The sequence below is a fragment of the Ornithorhynchus anatinus genome, chromosome 18 (genome assembly GCF_004115215.2).
Source record: "Ornithorhynchus anatinus isolate Pmale09 chromosome 18, mOrnAna1.pri.v4, whole genome shotgun sequence".
Taxonomy (NCBI): domain Eukaryota; kingdom Metazoa; phylum Chordata; class Mammalia; order Monotremata; family Ornithorhynchidae; genus Ornithorhynchus; species Ornithorhynchus anatinus.
The window spans coordinates 30,031,121-30,049,898 of record NC_041745.1 but is presented as its reverse complement, the minus strand read 5'-3'; the positions used below and the strand labels follow the sequence as shown (position 1 = coordinate 30,049,898).

At 42.6% G+C, this 18,778-nt stretch overlaps 1 protein-coding gene across 1 annotated transcript in view; it reads right to left on the bottom strand.

Annotated features, from left to right (window-relative positions):
- Nucleotides 1–18,778, bottom strand: part of ARAP2 (ArfGAP with RhoGAP domain, ankyrin repeat and PH domain 2) — a 167,341-nt gene that overhangs the window by 57,931 nt on the left and 90,632 nt on the right. Inside the window, exons 15-18 of the mRNA XM_029083452.2 lie at nucleotides 13,313–13,487; nucleotides 11,651–11,785; nucleotides 7,675–7,819; nucleotides 2,536–2,638 (exon numbers count right to left, since the gene is read on the bottom strand). Of these exons, the coding sequence (XP_028939285.1) occupies nucleotides 2,536–2,638; nucleotides 7,675–7,819; nucleotides 11,651–11,785; nucleotides 13,313–13,487 (558 nt within the window). The remainder of the gene's footprint in view (nucleotides 1–2,535; nucleotides 2,639–7,674; nucleotides 7,820–11,650; nucleotides 11,786–13,312; nucleotides 13,488–18,778) is intronic.

Here is an 18,778-nt window from a genome sequence, read left to right as displayed (position 1 = left end):
GCTACTGGGAATCATGTAATGGCTACCATACTGGTTAGCAATCTCCCTGGTAAGGGATGGACTAGTGAGCATTCTTAATTCTCCCTCTGATAACCTAAAGTGGACAGGTTTTCCAGGTACCCACCCAAATCCCCCTTGAACCTTCACCCACTTCTCCATATAAACTTGAAGGATGTCCTCTTCGGAAACCCTATTAAGGAAAACTCACCTTGCAATATTCTCCCCACAGCCAACACCAAAATGATCATTTATTCTGACACCACAAAACCTTGTATTCATACAGACATGTACTATCAAGAGAACATCTACTAGCTGTGCTGCACATTTTAGCCAAAATGCCCAATGAAGCTAGCATTCAGGCAGATATTTCTGTCTGTGTAGCTTCTTGTGTTCACCACCTATTGTAAATAACTATTTCTACTGGTCTTGGACTCACTACCTTCATGATTCAATGGAGACTCCATCATCTTGGAAGTGTAGAAATCAAGAAATTATTTATTTCCTCACTAAGTTTAATTTTTATCACATGTATAGATGCTCTTATTCTTATTCTGGATTTTTTTTGGCACTTATTAAGAGCTTGCTATGTGCCAGAAATGGTGCTAAGGGCTGGATTTCTGTCTTTTGTGTTTTGGGTAGCTTATGTCAGCTTGTTTCCACCAATAGATTGTGATCTCCTTAAGGGCTTGTTCCAGGAGTCTGGAACAATGATCCACAAACTCACTAAGTGCTCTGCCAATCTACAATGTGACTGTTGATAGTGAAGATTAGCAACAATTCCATGTGTACCTCATCTTGAAATCTTCCATCAGGTCCCCTCTTTTTTTAAAAAAAGAAAATAGCATTTGCTAAGCACGTATTTCGTGCCAGGCACTGCACTAAGGACTGGGGTACATACGAGTTAATCAGGTTGGACACAGTCCACGTTCCATATAGGGCTCACAGTATAAATCCCCATTTTTGCTGATAAAGTAACTGAGGCAAAGAGAAGGTAAGTGACTTAGGTAAGTGACTTACTCAAGGGCACAGAGCAGACATGTAGGGGAGCTGGGATCAGACCCAGGTCCTTCTGACCCCCAGGCTCATGTCCTAGGCCACACTGCTTCTCTCAGACTTCTTTCCAGAATGATAGAGTCCTAAGCCTCTCAATTTATCACGTCTGGAAGCTTCTCCAAATCCTTGATCGTATTACTTCTACCCCACTCTAAGATGCCACAGCCAGAATTATGCAGAATAAATACAGAATTATGCTAAATATTTAGAGTTTCTGGGTGATTGGAAATTGTGGTCTAGTCACTTCTACCATAACATGCATTTTCATTATGTGTTTTGGATAGAATGCTATTGAAGAATTAATAATAATAGTGATGGTATTTGTTAAGTGCTTACTATGTGCCAAGCACTGTTTTAAGCACTGGAGTAGATACAAGGTTATCGAGGTCTCCCACATGGAGCTCACAGTCTTAGTCCCCATTTTCCAGATGAGGTAACTGAGGCACAGAGAAGTTAAATGACTTGCTCAAAGTCACACAGCTGACAGGTGGCAGAGGCAGGATTCACACCCATGACTTCTGACTCCCAAGCCCGTACTCTTTCCACTAAACCATGCTGTAGGCTGTCTCCCATGCACAAGTATGCATTTTGTTGTTCTTTTCTCTCCCGCCAAGTTAGGAAATCATCCATTTTCTTGCATAATCTCTTATTTTATTGTTTATTTATGTGTGAAATTGCACTCTCCCAACCACTCAGTTCAGTGCTCTGCATACAGTAAGAACTTAATAAATACAATTGACTATTTTGGTGACAGCTTAGGTCTCTATGTTTGGACTATTTAAGCATGCAGGCTTTGTTTTTTAATATACGTACGCACATACCATTCAGTAGTATTGATCACTGGTCATACTGCAGCTCTTTAGAATTATAGAAGAATATTAATGTTGAAATCTGCATTCCTTTTTTTTTAATGGTATTCATTAAGCACTCAGGTAGATACAACCTAATCAGTCCATGTCCCTCATGGACTCACAGTCTTAATCCCCATTTTTACAGATGAGGTAACTGAGGCACAGAGAAGGGAAGTGACTTGCCCAAGGTCACACAGCAGACAAGGCAGAAACAGGATTAGAGCCAAGGTCCTTTGATTTATTTTAATGTCTAAATCCCGCTCTAGACCGGATGCATGTTGTGGGCAAGGAATATGTCTGTTTATTGTTATATTTTATTCTCCCAAGTGCTTAGTCCAGTGCTCTGCACAAAGTGAGCACTCAATAACTACAACTGAATGAATGAAAGGTTCAATGACTCCCACAACTGTGCTCTTTCCACTAGGCCACGCTGCTTCCTCTGTAATAGAACATTATCTTGTTGGTGGAAGATCAGTAAACATGATGGGCTGAGGAGCCCTTCAGACCCTGGACAGGTCAGCGTTCATCACTGTCTCAGAGAAAGTGGTTTGTCAAAGGCTCCCATCCAGAATGGTCCTCTGGCTTTGTTCTCAGAGTCTTGAGGTCGACATGCACAGCTAATTAGAATTACCTTGGCTATCGCCTGGGTCCATTTCTTTTGACAGTGAAGGGTCTCAGCACCTAATAAGAACGTGCGATCTGAGGGCAAGTAGATTTCAAAGGTAAAGATGGCCCTGCAGCAAAAAGGAAAATAAAAAAACAAAAATGCCACTGCATTTAGACGCCAAATCCAATGTCCTGTTTCAAACTGCAATTTCCAAGAGATTATTTTATGTAATAATAATAACAATAATAGTATTTGTGTGGTATTCACCTCGGGGCAAGTGCTTGTATTATATATTGGGACAGATACATGACAATCAGGTCAAATGCAGGCTATAGCACACATGGGGCTCTCAATATGAGAGGGAGGGAGGAACAGATATCAAATCCCCATTTTGCAGATATGAAAACTGAGGCACAGAGAAGTTACGTGACTTGCCTATTGCCACAAAGCAGACAAGTGGCAGAGCTGGGATTTGAATTTATATCCTGCGACTTCCGTGGTGGTATTGTTTCCACTAGGCCACAGGGCTCCGCCAAGTGCTTAGCTCAATGCTTGGCATATAGTAAGCATTTAGCAAAAATCACAATTATTATTATCATTATTATTAAGGTACTAGGAATCCAGAGGTAACTCAACACCTACTTCTGAATGAAGCTGATGACTGTAGTATATGTTCAAAAGTACTGGTAACCAAAATGTTGGATCTATGACCGGCAAGCAGGGTTTTGGTGTCTGGGTTTTTCAGCAAAAAATTATACTCAGGAGAAGGCAGAGGCCTCCAGCCAAAACAAACTCTTCCTTTTATACACTGGAAGTTACCAGCCTTGGCTGCTCAATCAATGGTATTTATTGAGGGCTTACCATTTGCAGAGCACAGTTCTAAGCACTTAGGAGAGTACGACAGAATTAGCAGGCAAATTCCCTGCCCATAACTAGCTTACAGTCTTCGCTGCAGGTGTCAAATCTTGGGCAGAGTGCAGGGACTGTGACCATCAACTGTATTAAACTTCCCCAAGAAATTAGTACACTGCTAAGCACACAGTATGTGTTCAATAAATTAATTCATTGATTGATTGATGCTTTAGCCCATCACAGCAAGGCCATGAACTGCGACATCTGCAGCAGTGTGACTCTTTGGGGACCTGCCCAGCCCTATTTCTGGCCAACGCTCCCTTTAGACTGTAAGCTCACAGTGGGCAGGGAACATGGCTACTAATTAAAGTACCAGCGTGGCCAAATGGAAAGAGCATGTGACTGGGAGTCAGATTATTTGGATTCTAATCCCAACTCCACCTGCCACGTGACCTTGGGCAAGTCACCTAGCTTCTCTGGGCCTCAGTTTCCTCAACTTTATGAAGGGTATTTAATATCTCCCTCCTACTTAGACTATGAGCCCCATATGGGACCTGATTATCCAGTATTTATCCCAGTGCTTAGTAAACACATAACAAATACCACTATTATTACTAACTTATATTGTACTCTCTCAAGTGCTTAGTACAGTACTCTGCACACAGTAACAGCTCAATAAATACAATGGATTGATTGACTGATTGACAACAGTATCCTATGTTACAGATAAGAGGGCTTGGGTGCTGAAAATCTTCCCAGAATCTTAAAACCCAGGTTTGTCTTTAAAGGACAGGGACAATGCTATGAGATTTTTCACCATTTCTCTCCCTCTTTTCCCCAGGGAATACTTGCCTTCTCCGCTGAACTCAGACCCTCAGCTTGGTATTTGGATCCAGTTTTTAAATCAGGCTCAGTTTAACGATAGTTTGTCCCATGAGGCAGTTAACTCTACGTAAATGTATGTCCCGAGGGCTTAATTTACCCTCTGGTTTCCGAGGGGAAATGACCCGAAACAATGATATCAGTACAACAAACTCCTTTTCCAAATGCTTAACCCTCAGCTTGAACATTCACCTCCGGGGTAACTGCCTCTTCTCTAGGTTTCTTTTAACTGTCCTGCAAGAAATCCTGGCACATTTCATTCTCTTCCAAGCTGCGCTCTGCCCTTCTTTTACAGAGGACATATAGCTGCCTGCAGGGAGAATGCCAACCTACTAACTGTACCTCAGTCTCATCTGTCTTGCTACTGATCGCTTGTCCTCTGGCCTGAAACTCTCTCCCCCTTCATATCCAACAAATCACTCTCTCCACCTTCAAAGCCTTCCTAAAGTCACATCTCTTCCTGGAGGCATTCCCCTACTAAGCTGCCCTCATCCCTCTCTCTTCCGCTTCATGGCATAGCGGATAAAGCATGGGCCTGGGAGTCAGAAGGTCATGGATTCTAAACCCTGCTCTGCCACTTGTCTGCTGTGTGAGCTTGGGCAAGTCACTTCACTTCTCTGTATCTCAGTTACCTCATCTGGAAAATGGGGATTGGGACAATGAGCCCCACGTGGGACAGGGATTTTATCCAATCAGGTCATGGGTTGGAATCCCAGCTCCGCCACTTGTCAGCTGTGTGACTTTGGGCAAGTCACTTTACTTCTCTGGGCCTAAGTTCCCTCAAAATGGGGATTAACTGTGAGCCTCACGTGGGACAACTTGATTACCCTGTATCTACTTCAGCCCTTGGAACAGTGCTTTGCACATAGTAAGTGCTTAACAAATACTAGCAATATTATTCTATCCACCTAGGTGCTTAGAACAGTGTTTGGCACATAGTAAGCACTTAACAAATATCATAATAATTACCTTTGCAGTTGAATCTGTACCCTTTAGGCACTTTAAGCATTTGCTATTAACCCCACTCTCAGCCCCACAAAATGTAAATATATTTGTACATATCTGTAAACTCATTGTATTCTTCCAAGCACTTAAGGTGTTCTGCACAAGAGAGCACTCAACAAATACCCCCGATAGGTTCAATGAATGATAATAACGTCCTGCCTATCCTTTCATCCTTCCCCAGCAGTTTGTGACAACATGGCATCCCTGCTACCTATGAAGCTCCCTCACTGTCCTTTTGCTTAATCCCAGTCAGTAATAATGGCAGTGATAATAATTGTGGTATTTGTTAAGCCCCAGGAATTTCCTTACAGATGGATTTCATCTGCATTTCCAACCATCCATTTGTTTTGAAATGCACAAAGTGTACTAATGTGTAGTAGTAACGAACTGTAAACTCAGATCTACTATCTCTCTGGTATTATACTGTCCCAAGTACTTAGAACATGCTCGGCAAACAGTAAGCGCTCAACAAATACTATCAATTGATTGATTGATTCACAGGTAGGGAACGTGTCTACCAACTCCGCTGTATGGTACTCTTCTAAGTGCTTAGTCCACTGCTCTGCACATAGTAAGTGCTCAATAAATACCACTATTGACAGCAGTATGAGTATTTTGAGTAATAGTAATAATAATGTTGGTATTTGTTAAGCACTTACTATGTGCCGAGTACTGTTCAAGCACTGGGGGAGAAACAAGGTTGTCAGGTTGTCCCACGTGGGGCTCACAGTCTTCATCCCCATTTTACAGATGAGGTCACTGAGACCCAGAGAAGTGAAGTGACTTGTCCGAAGTCACATAGCTGACAAGTGGCGGAGCCAGGATTAGAACCCACGACCTCTGGCTCCCAAGCCTGGGCTCTTGCCACTAAGTTATGCTGACCCACTTGTCATTTGTGCATGGGACAAGGCAGGGACTCTGACTATTCTAAGATTTGCAAGTGAAATCTCCGGTCCACACTAAAGCCCCTACGCTGCCTGCAGGCCAAAGCAGGACACGGCTTCTGTCTTAATGCTACACTTTGAACAATTTGAGTTTTGATTCACAATGTAAACCACGCCAGAGTGGCAAGCCAATGCACACAAGTGGACGTGAAGCCCAAGCCTTATATGCAGCCCATAAATGAAATAAGTAAATACCTTAAACTATCAGCTGGATGAGTCTAGAAATTGAATTTGAGTTTGTGTCCATTATTCCCACAGCTGGAGAAAAGGGTTGCTCGACCCTTGGGTAGGGGATTGGTTAGACAATCCTCTTTAATAAACCATTCTTCCAGGTCTAGTCCACTCTGCTTAGGTCTGGAGGGACATGTGTACTTCCCAACTAGAATTTTCCAGTCAGTCAAATGAATTTACTGAGCACGTATTGTATGCAGGTTACTGTACTAAGTGCTTGGAAGAGTTCAATGTAACGAGGTAACAGATACAAAACAGACACATTCCCCATACACAACAAGCTTACAGTCTAGAGATTTTTTGTTTTAAATGGTGTGTAAATGATGGATATTACCAAATATCTTCCACTGGTCCAGTGGAAAAAATACTTCCCTGGGAATCTAGAAGACCTAATGATAATGACAATAATGATAATAATAATGATACTTGTGGTATTTGTTAAATGCTTATTAAGTGCCAAGCACTGGGATAGATATGAAATAATCCGGCCAGACACAGTCCCTGTCCCACACAGCCAAAGTAGGGGATAGAAGAGGAAGTTAATCCCCATTTTAGAGATGGAGAAATGGAGGCACAGAGAAGTCGACTTGTCCTAAGTAATACAGCAGTAAAGTGGCAGAGCTAGGATTAGAAAACACTCCTTTCATATGGCCATGCTGCTTGCTTGTAGCTGATTAGCAAGGATGTTTGCAATAATAATTGTGGTATTTGCTAAGCGCTTACTATGTGCCTGGCACTGTACTAAGTGCTGAGGTACTATAATACGGCCTGCCTAATCACTTGTGGCACTCTGTGCTTTAGTGGGACCACAACCGGCAGGGATGAGTGGATGTGGATGGTCCCACACAAGCCACTAACACTATTATCAATTCTTCTGTGCAGATTCTCAGTCAGTCCTGAAATCTTGGGATCGCTCTTAATTGCTCTTCCTGATCGGAGATTCCATCATCATTTGTCAAACTCAGATTTGAAGAACAGAATCCTGTGAACTTGCTCTAGTAAGGGCTTAATTCACAGTGACCTTTCAGATTCCCCTGCATAACATTTTCATTTTCTCACTCGTTAGAAAATTCCCCCAAAAATTGTTTAGCAGTCTTTTATCATAGCGTACATAAAGCTCACTCTTTTAGGAGAAAGAATCAGATGCTAATGAAGAGCAGGGGCACCAATAAAGCATTTGTAACCTGTTGGGATAAATCCTTGAATAATACTCTGGTTTACATATTCAATGTCTCCGTTTGGAACTTACCCAGTGGTTAAATAGGAATTCTCCTTGTGCACCGCCAGGCTGATCACTTCATTGATGTTAATCGTGCCATTAGGAGAAGTGGCCTTCTCGTTTTCATAATAACTCAGGAAGCCTGCTTCTAACACACACCACTTTTTATTGGTCTCTGGAAAATATACAAGGCAACATAATAGGACGGAGATTGAACGGCGGGATGGGCCACTAAACACAGACCCACTTGGGCCTTTATGCTACCATCTCAACAAATATTTCAAGAGCAACCCGATAGAGGAAGGGTTGTGTCAGTGTTGAGAAGTCCAGGATCTGATGCCCTAGAAAAAAGGGTGGTCAAGCTTCACAGACCTAGGAGCCACCCACCAAAAACATCCTATAACTGAGAGATGCGGGTCTCAAGTCCTGTAACTAGGAAGGCGAGCAGACGTTCTGAGACAGAAATGGCAGTGAGCTGGTGTTTCTGGATGAGGGGAGGAGGAGAATGGAGGTGGTGGAAAAAGACACAGCTTGGGCTGGGGATGGGTCTGGATGTCACTCCCCTCCCCCAGCCGGGCCCACTGTGGGTAGAGATGCAAAAAGGGATCAGAGTAGTGGCCCACTGTTGCCTGCCACGGTGGTGAAAGGAAAAAGGATGCATCCAAGTGAAGCCGCAAATGCACAGGGTTAATAATGATGTTATTTGTTAAGCGCTGTGTGTCAAACACAGCTCTATGCTCTGGGGCAGATACACGTTAGTCAGGTTGGACACAGCCCCTGTCCCATATGGGCCTCAAAGTCTTAATCTCCATTTTACAGATGAAATAACTGGGGCTCAGTGAAGCGAAGTGACTTGTCCAAGGTCATACAGCAGATAAGTGGCAGAGCTGGGATTAGAATCCAGGTTCTTCTGACTCCCAGGCCCATGCTCTATCCATTAGGCCATGCTGCTTCCCCCGCCAAAGCCCGCATTGTTGTACATCGGCTGTTAGCCTGATCATTCTCAAAAGACACTTGCCACATCCCCTCGGCAATCCTCTCTCTGCAATGTTATTTCCGTTCGGGTTCACAGATTTCAGGATAGCAGACAAATTCAACAATGGCGTTCTAAAATTTACTCTGCCCCTGAGCTCCCTTAATGCCCAATTTCTGATTGGTGTACTTGGCAGGAAGTGATCACCAAGTGCGGTGATTTGTTTTTCACTCTGTCTCTACTAGAGAAGGGTTCCCCAAAAGCCAGTGAGAAGAAAAAACCTAAGCAAAAGGGCATCAGAACTGGGGAGAAGGAGGCAAGAATCTGGTAGAAAATGGGGAAGGGAGAGGATTTTACTGCTCAATGAAGAAACCACTGTGTGTTCAGTCAAAAACTACAAAAAGACAGGCAATATTTTTTCAGATTTAACCTTCTTGGACACAAAAACAGCTGAATCTACTAAGCACCCAGATTCCAAATGTTTGCCTAGTTCAGCACTCTGCAGACTTTCGATAAAAAGGTAACTCCCCTTGATGTCCTTTTTAAACTGAAAGCTACATATTGTAAACTCCTTGCGGCAGGGATTATGCCTACCAACTCTATTGTATTGTACTCTGCATGCAATAAGTGCTCAAAAAATACCAGTGATTGACTGATGTACTCCGCACACAGTAAGGTCTCAAGAAATACCATGAATTGATTAATTGAAACGACAGAAAATCTCCTTTTGCCTTTTAACCCATTCTGACCCTTCCGGGGTCAAACAAACAGTAGACAAGCACAAAACCGGCTCTCTGTATTTTGAAGGATCCATGAATTCAGGCTTTTGATGCTCATGGAGCACAGACATGGTTTAGAGGTGGTGGTTATGTGTGCGAATCTGCATTATTGCTTCAACCATGCAATTGTGTCCTAGTGGAAAGAATACAGGAGACCTGGGTTCTAATACCAGCTCCACCATTTACCTGCTGAGTGAATTGGGGCAAGTGAAAACTTCTCTTACCTCAGGTCCCTAAAATAGGGATTAGAAAATTATTTTCCCTCCTCCCCTAGACGATGAGTCCTAGTGTCAGAGAGGGACTGTGCCCAACCTGATTATTCTGTATCTATCATAGTATTTAGCAAAATGCTTGCCTCACAGTTATCACTGAGTATACCTCTCTGCAGAGAGGAATTGCTCAATAAATACAATTATTTGATCGACTGAACTAATCCCACAGTTATTATTATGCACTCTGCAGAGATGGACTTACCCTTGAAACAAGGGAAAAATCAAAAAAGTGTTGCCTAGTGGAAAGAGCACAGGCCTGGGAGTCAGAGGATCTGAGTCTTAGTCTCAGCCACATCCCTTGTCTGCTGTGTGACCTGGAGCAAGTCACTTAACTTCTCTGTGCCTCACCTGTAAAATGGGGATTAGGATAGTGGCCCCATGTGGGACATGGACCATATCCAATCTGACAATTTTATGTCTACCCTAGTGCTCAGTACAGTGTCTGGCACATAGTAAAGACAAATGTCATTTTTAAAAAAATCAAGCTCATAGAAGACATACCTGGAAGCACAGGCACACCAGTTTACCCCAATAACCCTCATGGTTTTAACTGTTCACCTATTAGACGCTTCATCAGTCTTCCATTAGCAATACATTAGGCTGACGAAAAGAGAGTAAACCAGGGCTATCTCTCTTCGCCATTCCAAACCAACCAGAGACACTTATTAACACTGAAAGCTGCAGGGGATGCATGCCCTGACAGGTTGATCTCGAAATGAACAGTTGAATCTGAGCTGGCAGAGGCGAAACTCCGATATTTCCTCTGCAGACCCTAGAAACAGGAGTCATCGTGCCGTCAATCTATTTCCCGGAGGTGATCTTCCCGGGTAGCTCAGTGCCACTGAGTGAAAGATAGAAAGAAAACAATTTGCACCTTCCCTCAGCTCTTCACAAATCGCAAAATGCCATTCCTTTCCCAAGGATATGCATTTCGGCCTAGGAAAAATGACCTTACGCTGTTCTCGGTGAGTCAGAGGACGTGGTGGTAAAACTACCTTCCAAAGTAGAAATGTCTATATTAAACGAAGAAAATGAGAAGCCGTACATGCCAGTACTTAACCATGGGAGAATCGATGCAGGGGGAAGACCGAGTTCTGTGGATTTCTCCCCAGAAGAGGGTGACTCTTCTGTGGAATTCTCCCCTGAAGTGGTGATACCATTTTCCCAAGTACCCATCATGCTTTGTCGGCAGCTCTGAAGACGGTTTTGGCAGGGAAAGAAGTTAAAACTGTCACATTATAATGATACTTGGGGACTATTAAGATTTTTGTGCTCTACATGACCTCCCTACCTCTTTCCCAATGGTATTTTTTAAGAGGCTATTTTCTGCCAGGCACGGCACTATGTGCTGGGGTAGGTAAAAGCTAGTCAGGTTGAACACAGTCCCTGTCCCACATGGTGCTCACAGTCTTAATCCCCATTTTACAGATGAGGTAAGTGAGGCACAGAGAAGTTAGATGATTTTCCAAGATCCCACAGCAGACAAGTGGTGGACCTGAGATTAGAACCCAGGTACTTCAGACTCCCAGGCCCGTGCTCTGCTCTTTCCAGTACGCCACACTGTTTCTATTTACAGCTGATAACTGCGAGTCAATAGTATATGCACTTTCTAGACATCAAATGACAAAGAGTAAAAGATGATTAAGCTAGGTCAGTACTTACTCCTGAAATGGTCAATATTCACTTGAAAGAATTAAGGCAAATGACCTAAAAGGAAAATGTACCTTCAGTCAATCAATCAGAGCTTGAGAGCTTACAGCGTGCAGAGTACCAGACGACATGCTTGGGAGAGTACAATAGAGTTGGTAGACATGATTGTTGCCCTCAAGGAGCTTACATTTTGCCAGTACTGAGGATCAGACCTGAAAGTGGTTTCATTTCTGCCATGTCAGATGAGGCTGAGAAGTCAAGCTTAGCTGTGTCATCAGTGAACTCTCATGTTGACTCCAGGACAAATATGTTAATTTAAAGAAATAAAATACCTTCTATTATCTTTTTCTCCGTAAACAACTTAGCAGCAGTAGAAGAGACATGATATAAAAAGTCACAGAGGAAGGTTGAATGTGAAGAGTCTTGAGGCAGGCCACTCTCCGGATGAATTTCATGTTGGGGAAAATCTATGAAGAGAACAAAGAACAAAATATTAAGAATACAAATCTTTCTCAGGTTGTATCATAATGTGTCATTGGTCACTTAAAAAGGATTCTGTCTGTTGACATAAACCACTGTATTGAACTCTCTCAAGCACTTAGTTCAGTGTTCTGGACAAAGTGAGCACTCGAAAAATACCACTGCTTGATCAATTATATGACTCTAGGATTTATTCATGTTTTTAAAGGCACTTATTCAGCACTAACTATGTGTCAGACACATAATAATCAGGTTGGAGATTTTAACTGCCCCAAGGAGGGCTCACTGTCTTAATCCCCATTTTACAGTTGAAGTAACTGACCTACAAAGACTTTAAGTGACTTGCCCAAGATCAGACAGGCCCTCTGACTCCCAGATCCATGTCCTTTCCACTAGGCCATGCTGCTTCTCTTAAGTGCAGTCATCTGAATACTCTGATTTCATGTGTGGGAATTGATGTCAATGATTTTGTAAATATAAACTGCATTGCCTCATTATAAAATAAAAGCACAGGGTCCTGCCTGCAACGACAGACAGAAAGGACTCAATAACTATAAATGATTGATGAATGAATTTGTGATTCACTTAACTTCACTGGGTCTTAGTTTCCTCATCTGGAAAATGGGGATTAAATACTTGGTCAGTCTTCCTCAAACTGTGAGCCCCATGTGGGACAAGAACCATGTCTGAAAAGAGTATCTTTTATGTACCCCAGTGCGCAGCAAATAGTAGGTGCCTAAACACCACAATTATTATTGTAAATGAATAAATGAATCACACTAACCATATACTGTAGAACATCTGCACCTCTAGAACATTACTTTCAATGGATTTAAATGAATTGTAAGGAATTTAGGCTTTATTCCAGCATTTACAGAACTCCAGTTCGAAGAGAACTGCTTGCCAAATTTAGACCTCACATCATCATTTCCCATAACTAAAATGGGCCCTTTTGCTCAGGAGAAGCTAACTGGACCCCACCCCTTACCACTCCCCAGCCGCCTCCAACACACACACACACACACACACACACAAACACACACCAAATGAGAACACAAGCAGCATGGCCTAGTGCATAAATTAATCAACCAATTGTATTTATTGAGCATTTACTATGTGCAGAGCACTGTACTTAGCACTTGGAAGAGATCAACACAAGAATATAACAGACACATTCCCTTCCCACAGTGAGTTTACTGTCTAAAGGGTTAAAGCAGGGACCTGGGAGCCAGAGGATCTGGGTTCTAATCCCAGCTTAATTACTTGGGTGCTGTGTGACCTTGAGCAAGTCACTTCCCTGTGCCTCAATTTCCTCAATTGCTAAATGGGATTCAACTGCTATACGGAGATTCAAGACCTGTTCTCCCTGCTACTTAGACTATGAGACCTTGGGGAACAGAGATCTAATCTGACCCGATTAACTGTACATAGCTCATAGAACAGTGCCCAACACATAATAATTGCTTAACAAATACCATAGGAAAATACAAAACACAAGGAAAAGAACCATTTACCTGAGAATTTGTTATGGAAGAGGAATTCCATTTGTAGGCCCTGGCCAGCTCTCTTGGCTAGTAGGTATGGGGTGCTATAGACCGGGTCTCCCGTGGCACACATGACATCCGCCCCGCTGAACAACAACGCCATCGTCTCCAGCACATCCGGTTTAACAACAGCAGCACAGAGAGCCTACACCGGATCAAAACATAAATTGAATTTTTTCAATGGGCGCCGGCAGAAGTCTAGTTTCCTCCAAAATGGCAGTGATGGAGAACGCCGACTGCCTATACCTAAGAAACCTTAATATTTCTGACTCGCAGGGAAGTCAGGGGCTGAAAATACACCAGACTAGAACTAGAGAGTCTGTGGATTGTTCCCGCCTTCCTTGTTATATTTTTCAGGATGCTGTTGTTTTTCGTCAAATCTTTCCTGCTTTCTTTATCCACTGAAAGATGTGTGTGTGTTTGAACATGTGTATACCTGTGCATGAACCTACTAGAAAAATTAAGTCCCTCTGGTTCAGTGGGTTTGATTCAATATCCTTATTCCTTTCCCCAAGGCTTAATAGTGCTTGGTACAAAATTCTTAATAAATGTAATATACAATAATAGTTCAAAACAAACTCTATGTTCCTTTAAGTCAAAGGGAATGAAGGTTAGATTTTTCTTATGATTATGTAGCAAACCTGTTACTCCCAACTTATGCAGTAAAAAGGGCCCCAAAGTCACAGGTAAGACAGGGTGCTATCAAATGCCTGACACCAACCATTGCATTGTTTTCTCCCCTGTGGTGGGAGTCAAGATTGCCACTCTCTGGGGTATATCAACAATATTTCTGACTAGCCAAAGGAAACACTTCTTCACTAGCTGGGTGGTAAGCATATTGAATCTGTTACTGGAGAAAGCTGTGTGGTCAAAATATCAGTGGGCAAGACTGAATAAACTCATGAATAAGCAGTTCTGTTACTTGAGAAAAAGGGATGAAGAGGGGAAAACGAGGATTGCTAGTTGGTCAATCCATCATATTTATGGAGCTCTTACTGTGTACAAAGCACTGTACTAAGTTCTTGGGAGAGTCCAGTAAATCAGGGTTTGGAGATATGCTCCCTGACCACAAAGAGCCTACAATCTAGAGAACAGTCTGGAGGTGGAACCCTCTCCATGAGAACATGCATCCAGGAGAGCTGAATTATTGTAGGAGAAAAATCCATTTGGAAGGACAGAAGTCTGCCTGGTCTCTGGATTTTTCCACCAGCTCTAGTCAGTCAAACAAATTTATTGAGTGCTTACTGTGTGCAGAGCACTGTACTAAGCACTTGGGATAGTACAATAACAGATATTCCCTACCCACACATAGCAGATTGTGAACGGGTGAGGTGGGGGGTGCTTCACAATTGGAGTTTGGTGATGCAAGACTGATGGAAGGAGGACAAGTTGGGTGGACAAGGAAGAGTCGAAGGTCGGGACTTTACCATTCTTCAGTGACCGCAACAACCGCGGTGAGAACTCACCCCCTGGAGCAGTGGTGCGGTCACACCACACCAGATGATTATTTTGATTTTTTATTAGATATAATGGAACAAAGTGATTGGCTGGGACTCAAAGAAAATGAGCTAGGAAAAAGGAAGGGAGAAAAATGCACGTCACAGCCTATGTCATTCTCTGGCTTTAAGGTAGATATGGGGTAACCGGGGCTGACATCTCTCCTATAAAATGGCCCCAAGCTGGGGGCAGGGCTGAAAAATGGGTTCTGCACATTTAAAACCCTCATGTACACTTTGCAGCGCGCGTTACCCCATGCCCACCAACTCATTCACTTCTGTCCATGAAACACAACTGAAAGTGGAAACAAAACTAATGGGGCAGGGGGGTGGATAAGTAGTACTAAGCAAGTCATTACCCCTAATTTTCAAGGTGCCTGCTTATAACGGAAGACTGAATTTACTTGGACGATTGCCTCCACTGCATACCTTTCCACCAGGGCACAGTACTTCATTCCCAGAAGGTAACGGAACGGAGTTGGGGGGAAATGATGGCAGTTTCTGATTGGCCCTATCCAAGGGTCAGTTTGCCCCTCCTTATGATGTGTGGTGGGAATGCATGGTGGGATTGTCAGAAAAAATGACTATGTAATAACCCTTAAAGCACCTCAGCAACAGCTCAGCCAACAATCTATAGCCCTCTGAGGGCAAGCGTTTGCTCAGAGTCTTCAAGAGCCCAATTTTCCAAATGCTGAAGTGGTCTCTCTATGTGGCCCGGGGGTCTCCTTTCCTCCAGGATCATGCTGCTGTATAACCCTGAGGAAGTCACTTAATTTCTCTGTGCCTCAGTTTCCTCATCTGTAAAACAGGGATCAAATACCTGTTCTCCCACCTTCTTAGACTGCCATGTGGAACAGCGACTATGTCCCACCTGATTTTCATGCATCTACTCCAGCGCTAAGTTCAGTGGCTAGAACATAGTGAGTGCTAACAAATCCCACTATTATTACTACTATACGGATTTATCACCACGATGGCTGCAGCCTCTTTAGTAAGAGAGTTGGAGCTCATGGGTTCTAATCCTGACTCCGCCACTTTTCAGCTGTGTGATTTTGGGCAAGTCACTTCACTTCTCTTGCCCTCCGTGACCTCATCTGGAAAATGGGGATTAAGACTTTGAGCACCATGTGGGACAACCTGATAACCTTGTATCTCCCCCAGTTCTTGAAACAGTGCTTGGGACATAGTAAGCACTTAACAAATACAATAATTATTATTATTAATGAGAGATCATGGATCATGTGACTAGTTCTTTGCTCCTTCGCGGCTCCTAAATAAAGGAGCTAAGAGCCTGGGTTATTTCAAGGAAAGACTTTCTACTCAATATGAAATTCAAGAGAATGTTTTAACTCTGGATACCAGTGTCCAGTGATAGCAATAGACAGCAGTGAAATGTTCACCCAAGTCCTTTTGGGATATATTTAAAAATTAAGTTGATTTACTAGTTATGAATATATCTTGCATTTTATAGCATAATTAGTCTTATCATTATATTATCCATTATACATTATCTATGATATAATTCATGTTATATATATATTATAGTGTTCATATATTATGTTTCTATGGTTTGCATTTTTATTAATAGCTTTCACATAGGGTGGACAACTAAATGCACATTAATTGGGTAATGAAATTTGATGCTATCTGTAGTCTTAAAAACCGCTATTAGACTTTTGAATTCAGAATCCCTAAATGTATGGCACTGGAAGACGTCCAATAGAGCAATTCAATAAAGGAATGCCTTACATGTACAGAGAGAATTGCTATCCGGAGCTGCCAGTGGGGAAAGTAATGTCATCCTGACATAGCAGCTATTTAGGCCCGAAATCCTTACTCGATCAAACCCAAGAATGGAGTTTAGAACAGTTAAACTGGAACAGACAACTACTTTGCAAGTAATTTCTACAAGTGGCCAGAGCCCTGGTGGGTGGGTTCATTACCTTTAGAGAGGATTAAGTGGCCTCTCTGTCTCTGGAATTTGTGACCTTGGAACAAACTCCAAAATACTTTGAACAATTTCAGATAATGTTTGAGTCCCTTAGACAGTGTAAAATGAAGTAGGCTGAGCATACTAAAAATAAGGCAACAGTGGAAGTTTGTAAGCTCGTCTTCCAGACTGTAAGCTCGTTGTGGGCAGGGAATGTATCTGTTCATTGTTGCATTATATTCTCCTAAGCATTTACTCAAAGTACGTGCTCAATAAAGATGACTGAATGAATGGGCATTTTAAAGAAATGATTTGATTGCGGGAATCAGGCCCTGAGACCTTGTCTCTCTCTCTCTCTCATCCATGTTCATTTTAGGTTCCTAAATGTAAAATATATTTTAAGAAATTGACGGTTTGTTAAGCGCTTACTAAGTGCCAAGCACTGTTCTAAGCCCTGGCATAGATAGAATGTAATCAGGTCATCCCACGTAGGGCTCACGATTCTAATCCCCATTTTATGGATGAGGTAATTGAGGCACAGAGAAGTTAAGTGATGTGCGCAGAGTGGCACAGCTGACAGTGGCAGAGCAGGGATTAGAGCCCATGACATCTAACTCCCAAGCCCATGCTCTGTCCACTAAGCCATGCTGTAGGGTGTCTCCCGTGCACAAGTATGTATCGGATATATTAGCATTGGTAACAATGCCAAATCTACAACCAGTCTAAGGACTTCTTCAAATATGGTAAAGTGGCATCAGGAGGGAAGGGACACATTAGGAAGCAGCTTGGGAGTCAGAAGGTCATGGGTTCTTCTACCACTCTGACACATATCCGCTGTGTGGCCTTTGGCAAGTCACTTAACTTCTCTGTGCCTCGGTTACCTCATCTGTAAAATGTGGATTAGGACTGTGAGTCCCACATGGGACGACCTGATTATCTTGATCGTACTCAGAGAGAGCAGGACCGGAACAGTTTAAAGGAAAGTCAGAGAGAGATTCAGCTGTAGGGATTCCAGTTCTAATAGTTGTACCCACCCAGAGCCCTCTGCTCCAAATAATCGATCAGTCAACTAATGCCACTTATTGAGCATTTCCTATGAGCAGAGCACTGTACTGAGCGCTTGGGAGCGTGCAGTACCAACAAGTTGGTAGATATGACCCTTGCCCTCAAGGTGCTTACAGTCTAGTGAAGCAGCTTACAGTCACAAGAAGCAGCATGGCCTAGTGCACAGGTCTGAGAGTCAGAGGAACTGAGTTCTAATCTCAGCTCCGCCACTTGCATAAAATGTGACCTTGGGCAAGTCATTTAACTGCTCTGTGTCTTGGTTTCCGCATCTGTAAAATGGGGATTCAATACTTGTTTCCCCTTTCTACTTAGACTGTGACCTCCATGTGAAAAAGAGGGACTGTGTCCAACCTGGTTATCTTGTATCTACCCAGCTCTTAGACCGTACTTTGAACATAGGCAGGGCTTAAAAAATACCGCAATTATCATTGTAATTTAGTATTTTTATTCTGATTGATTTTTTATCATTAGTGGAAAAGTCCTCTGTTTACAGTTATGTAAATCTAGTCATTAAATTCCTTGAGCCTATTCACCCCATGGCCTTTCTGCTACTTCCTAGGGCAGGCATCAAGAAAAGATGGATATGGATTAATCAAACTCCCAACAAGTAAACAGGAGATTTTGAAAACTAACCTACCTCGTTCTGTGACAGCAATAAGAACGTTAAACAAATCTTGTTTATTGTCTCACAGACACAAAAACCCTTTGGGGTGGAAATCTCTAAATCATTAAGCCAGTACATTGGAAATTTCAATGCACAAGAGACTTCGAAGCCTTAAGTCAATTCTCTTGACTCTGGGCATAAAGGCAGGTTTGCTGTGGAATTTGATAAAAATGACTTCTTTTATACAAACCACTGCAAAAAAATTTAATAATAATAATATAAAGCCCTGTTTAACCAACTGTATGTGTTTATTGCTTTATGGGTCATTAATACCCAAGACA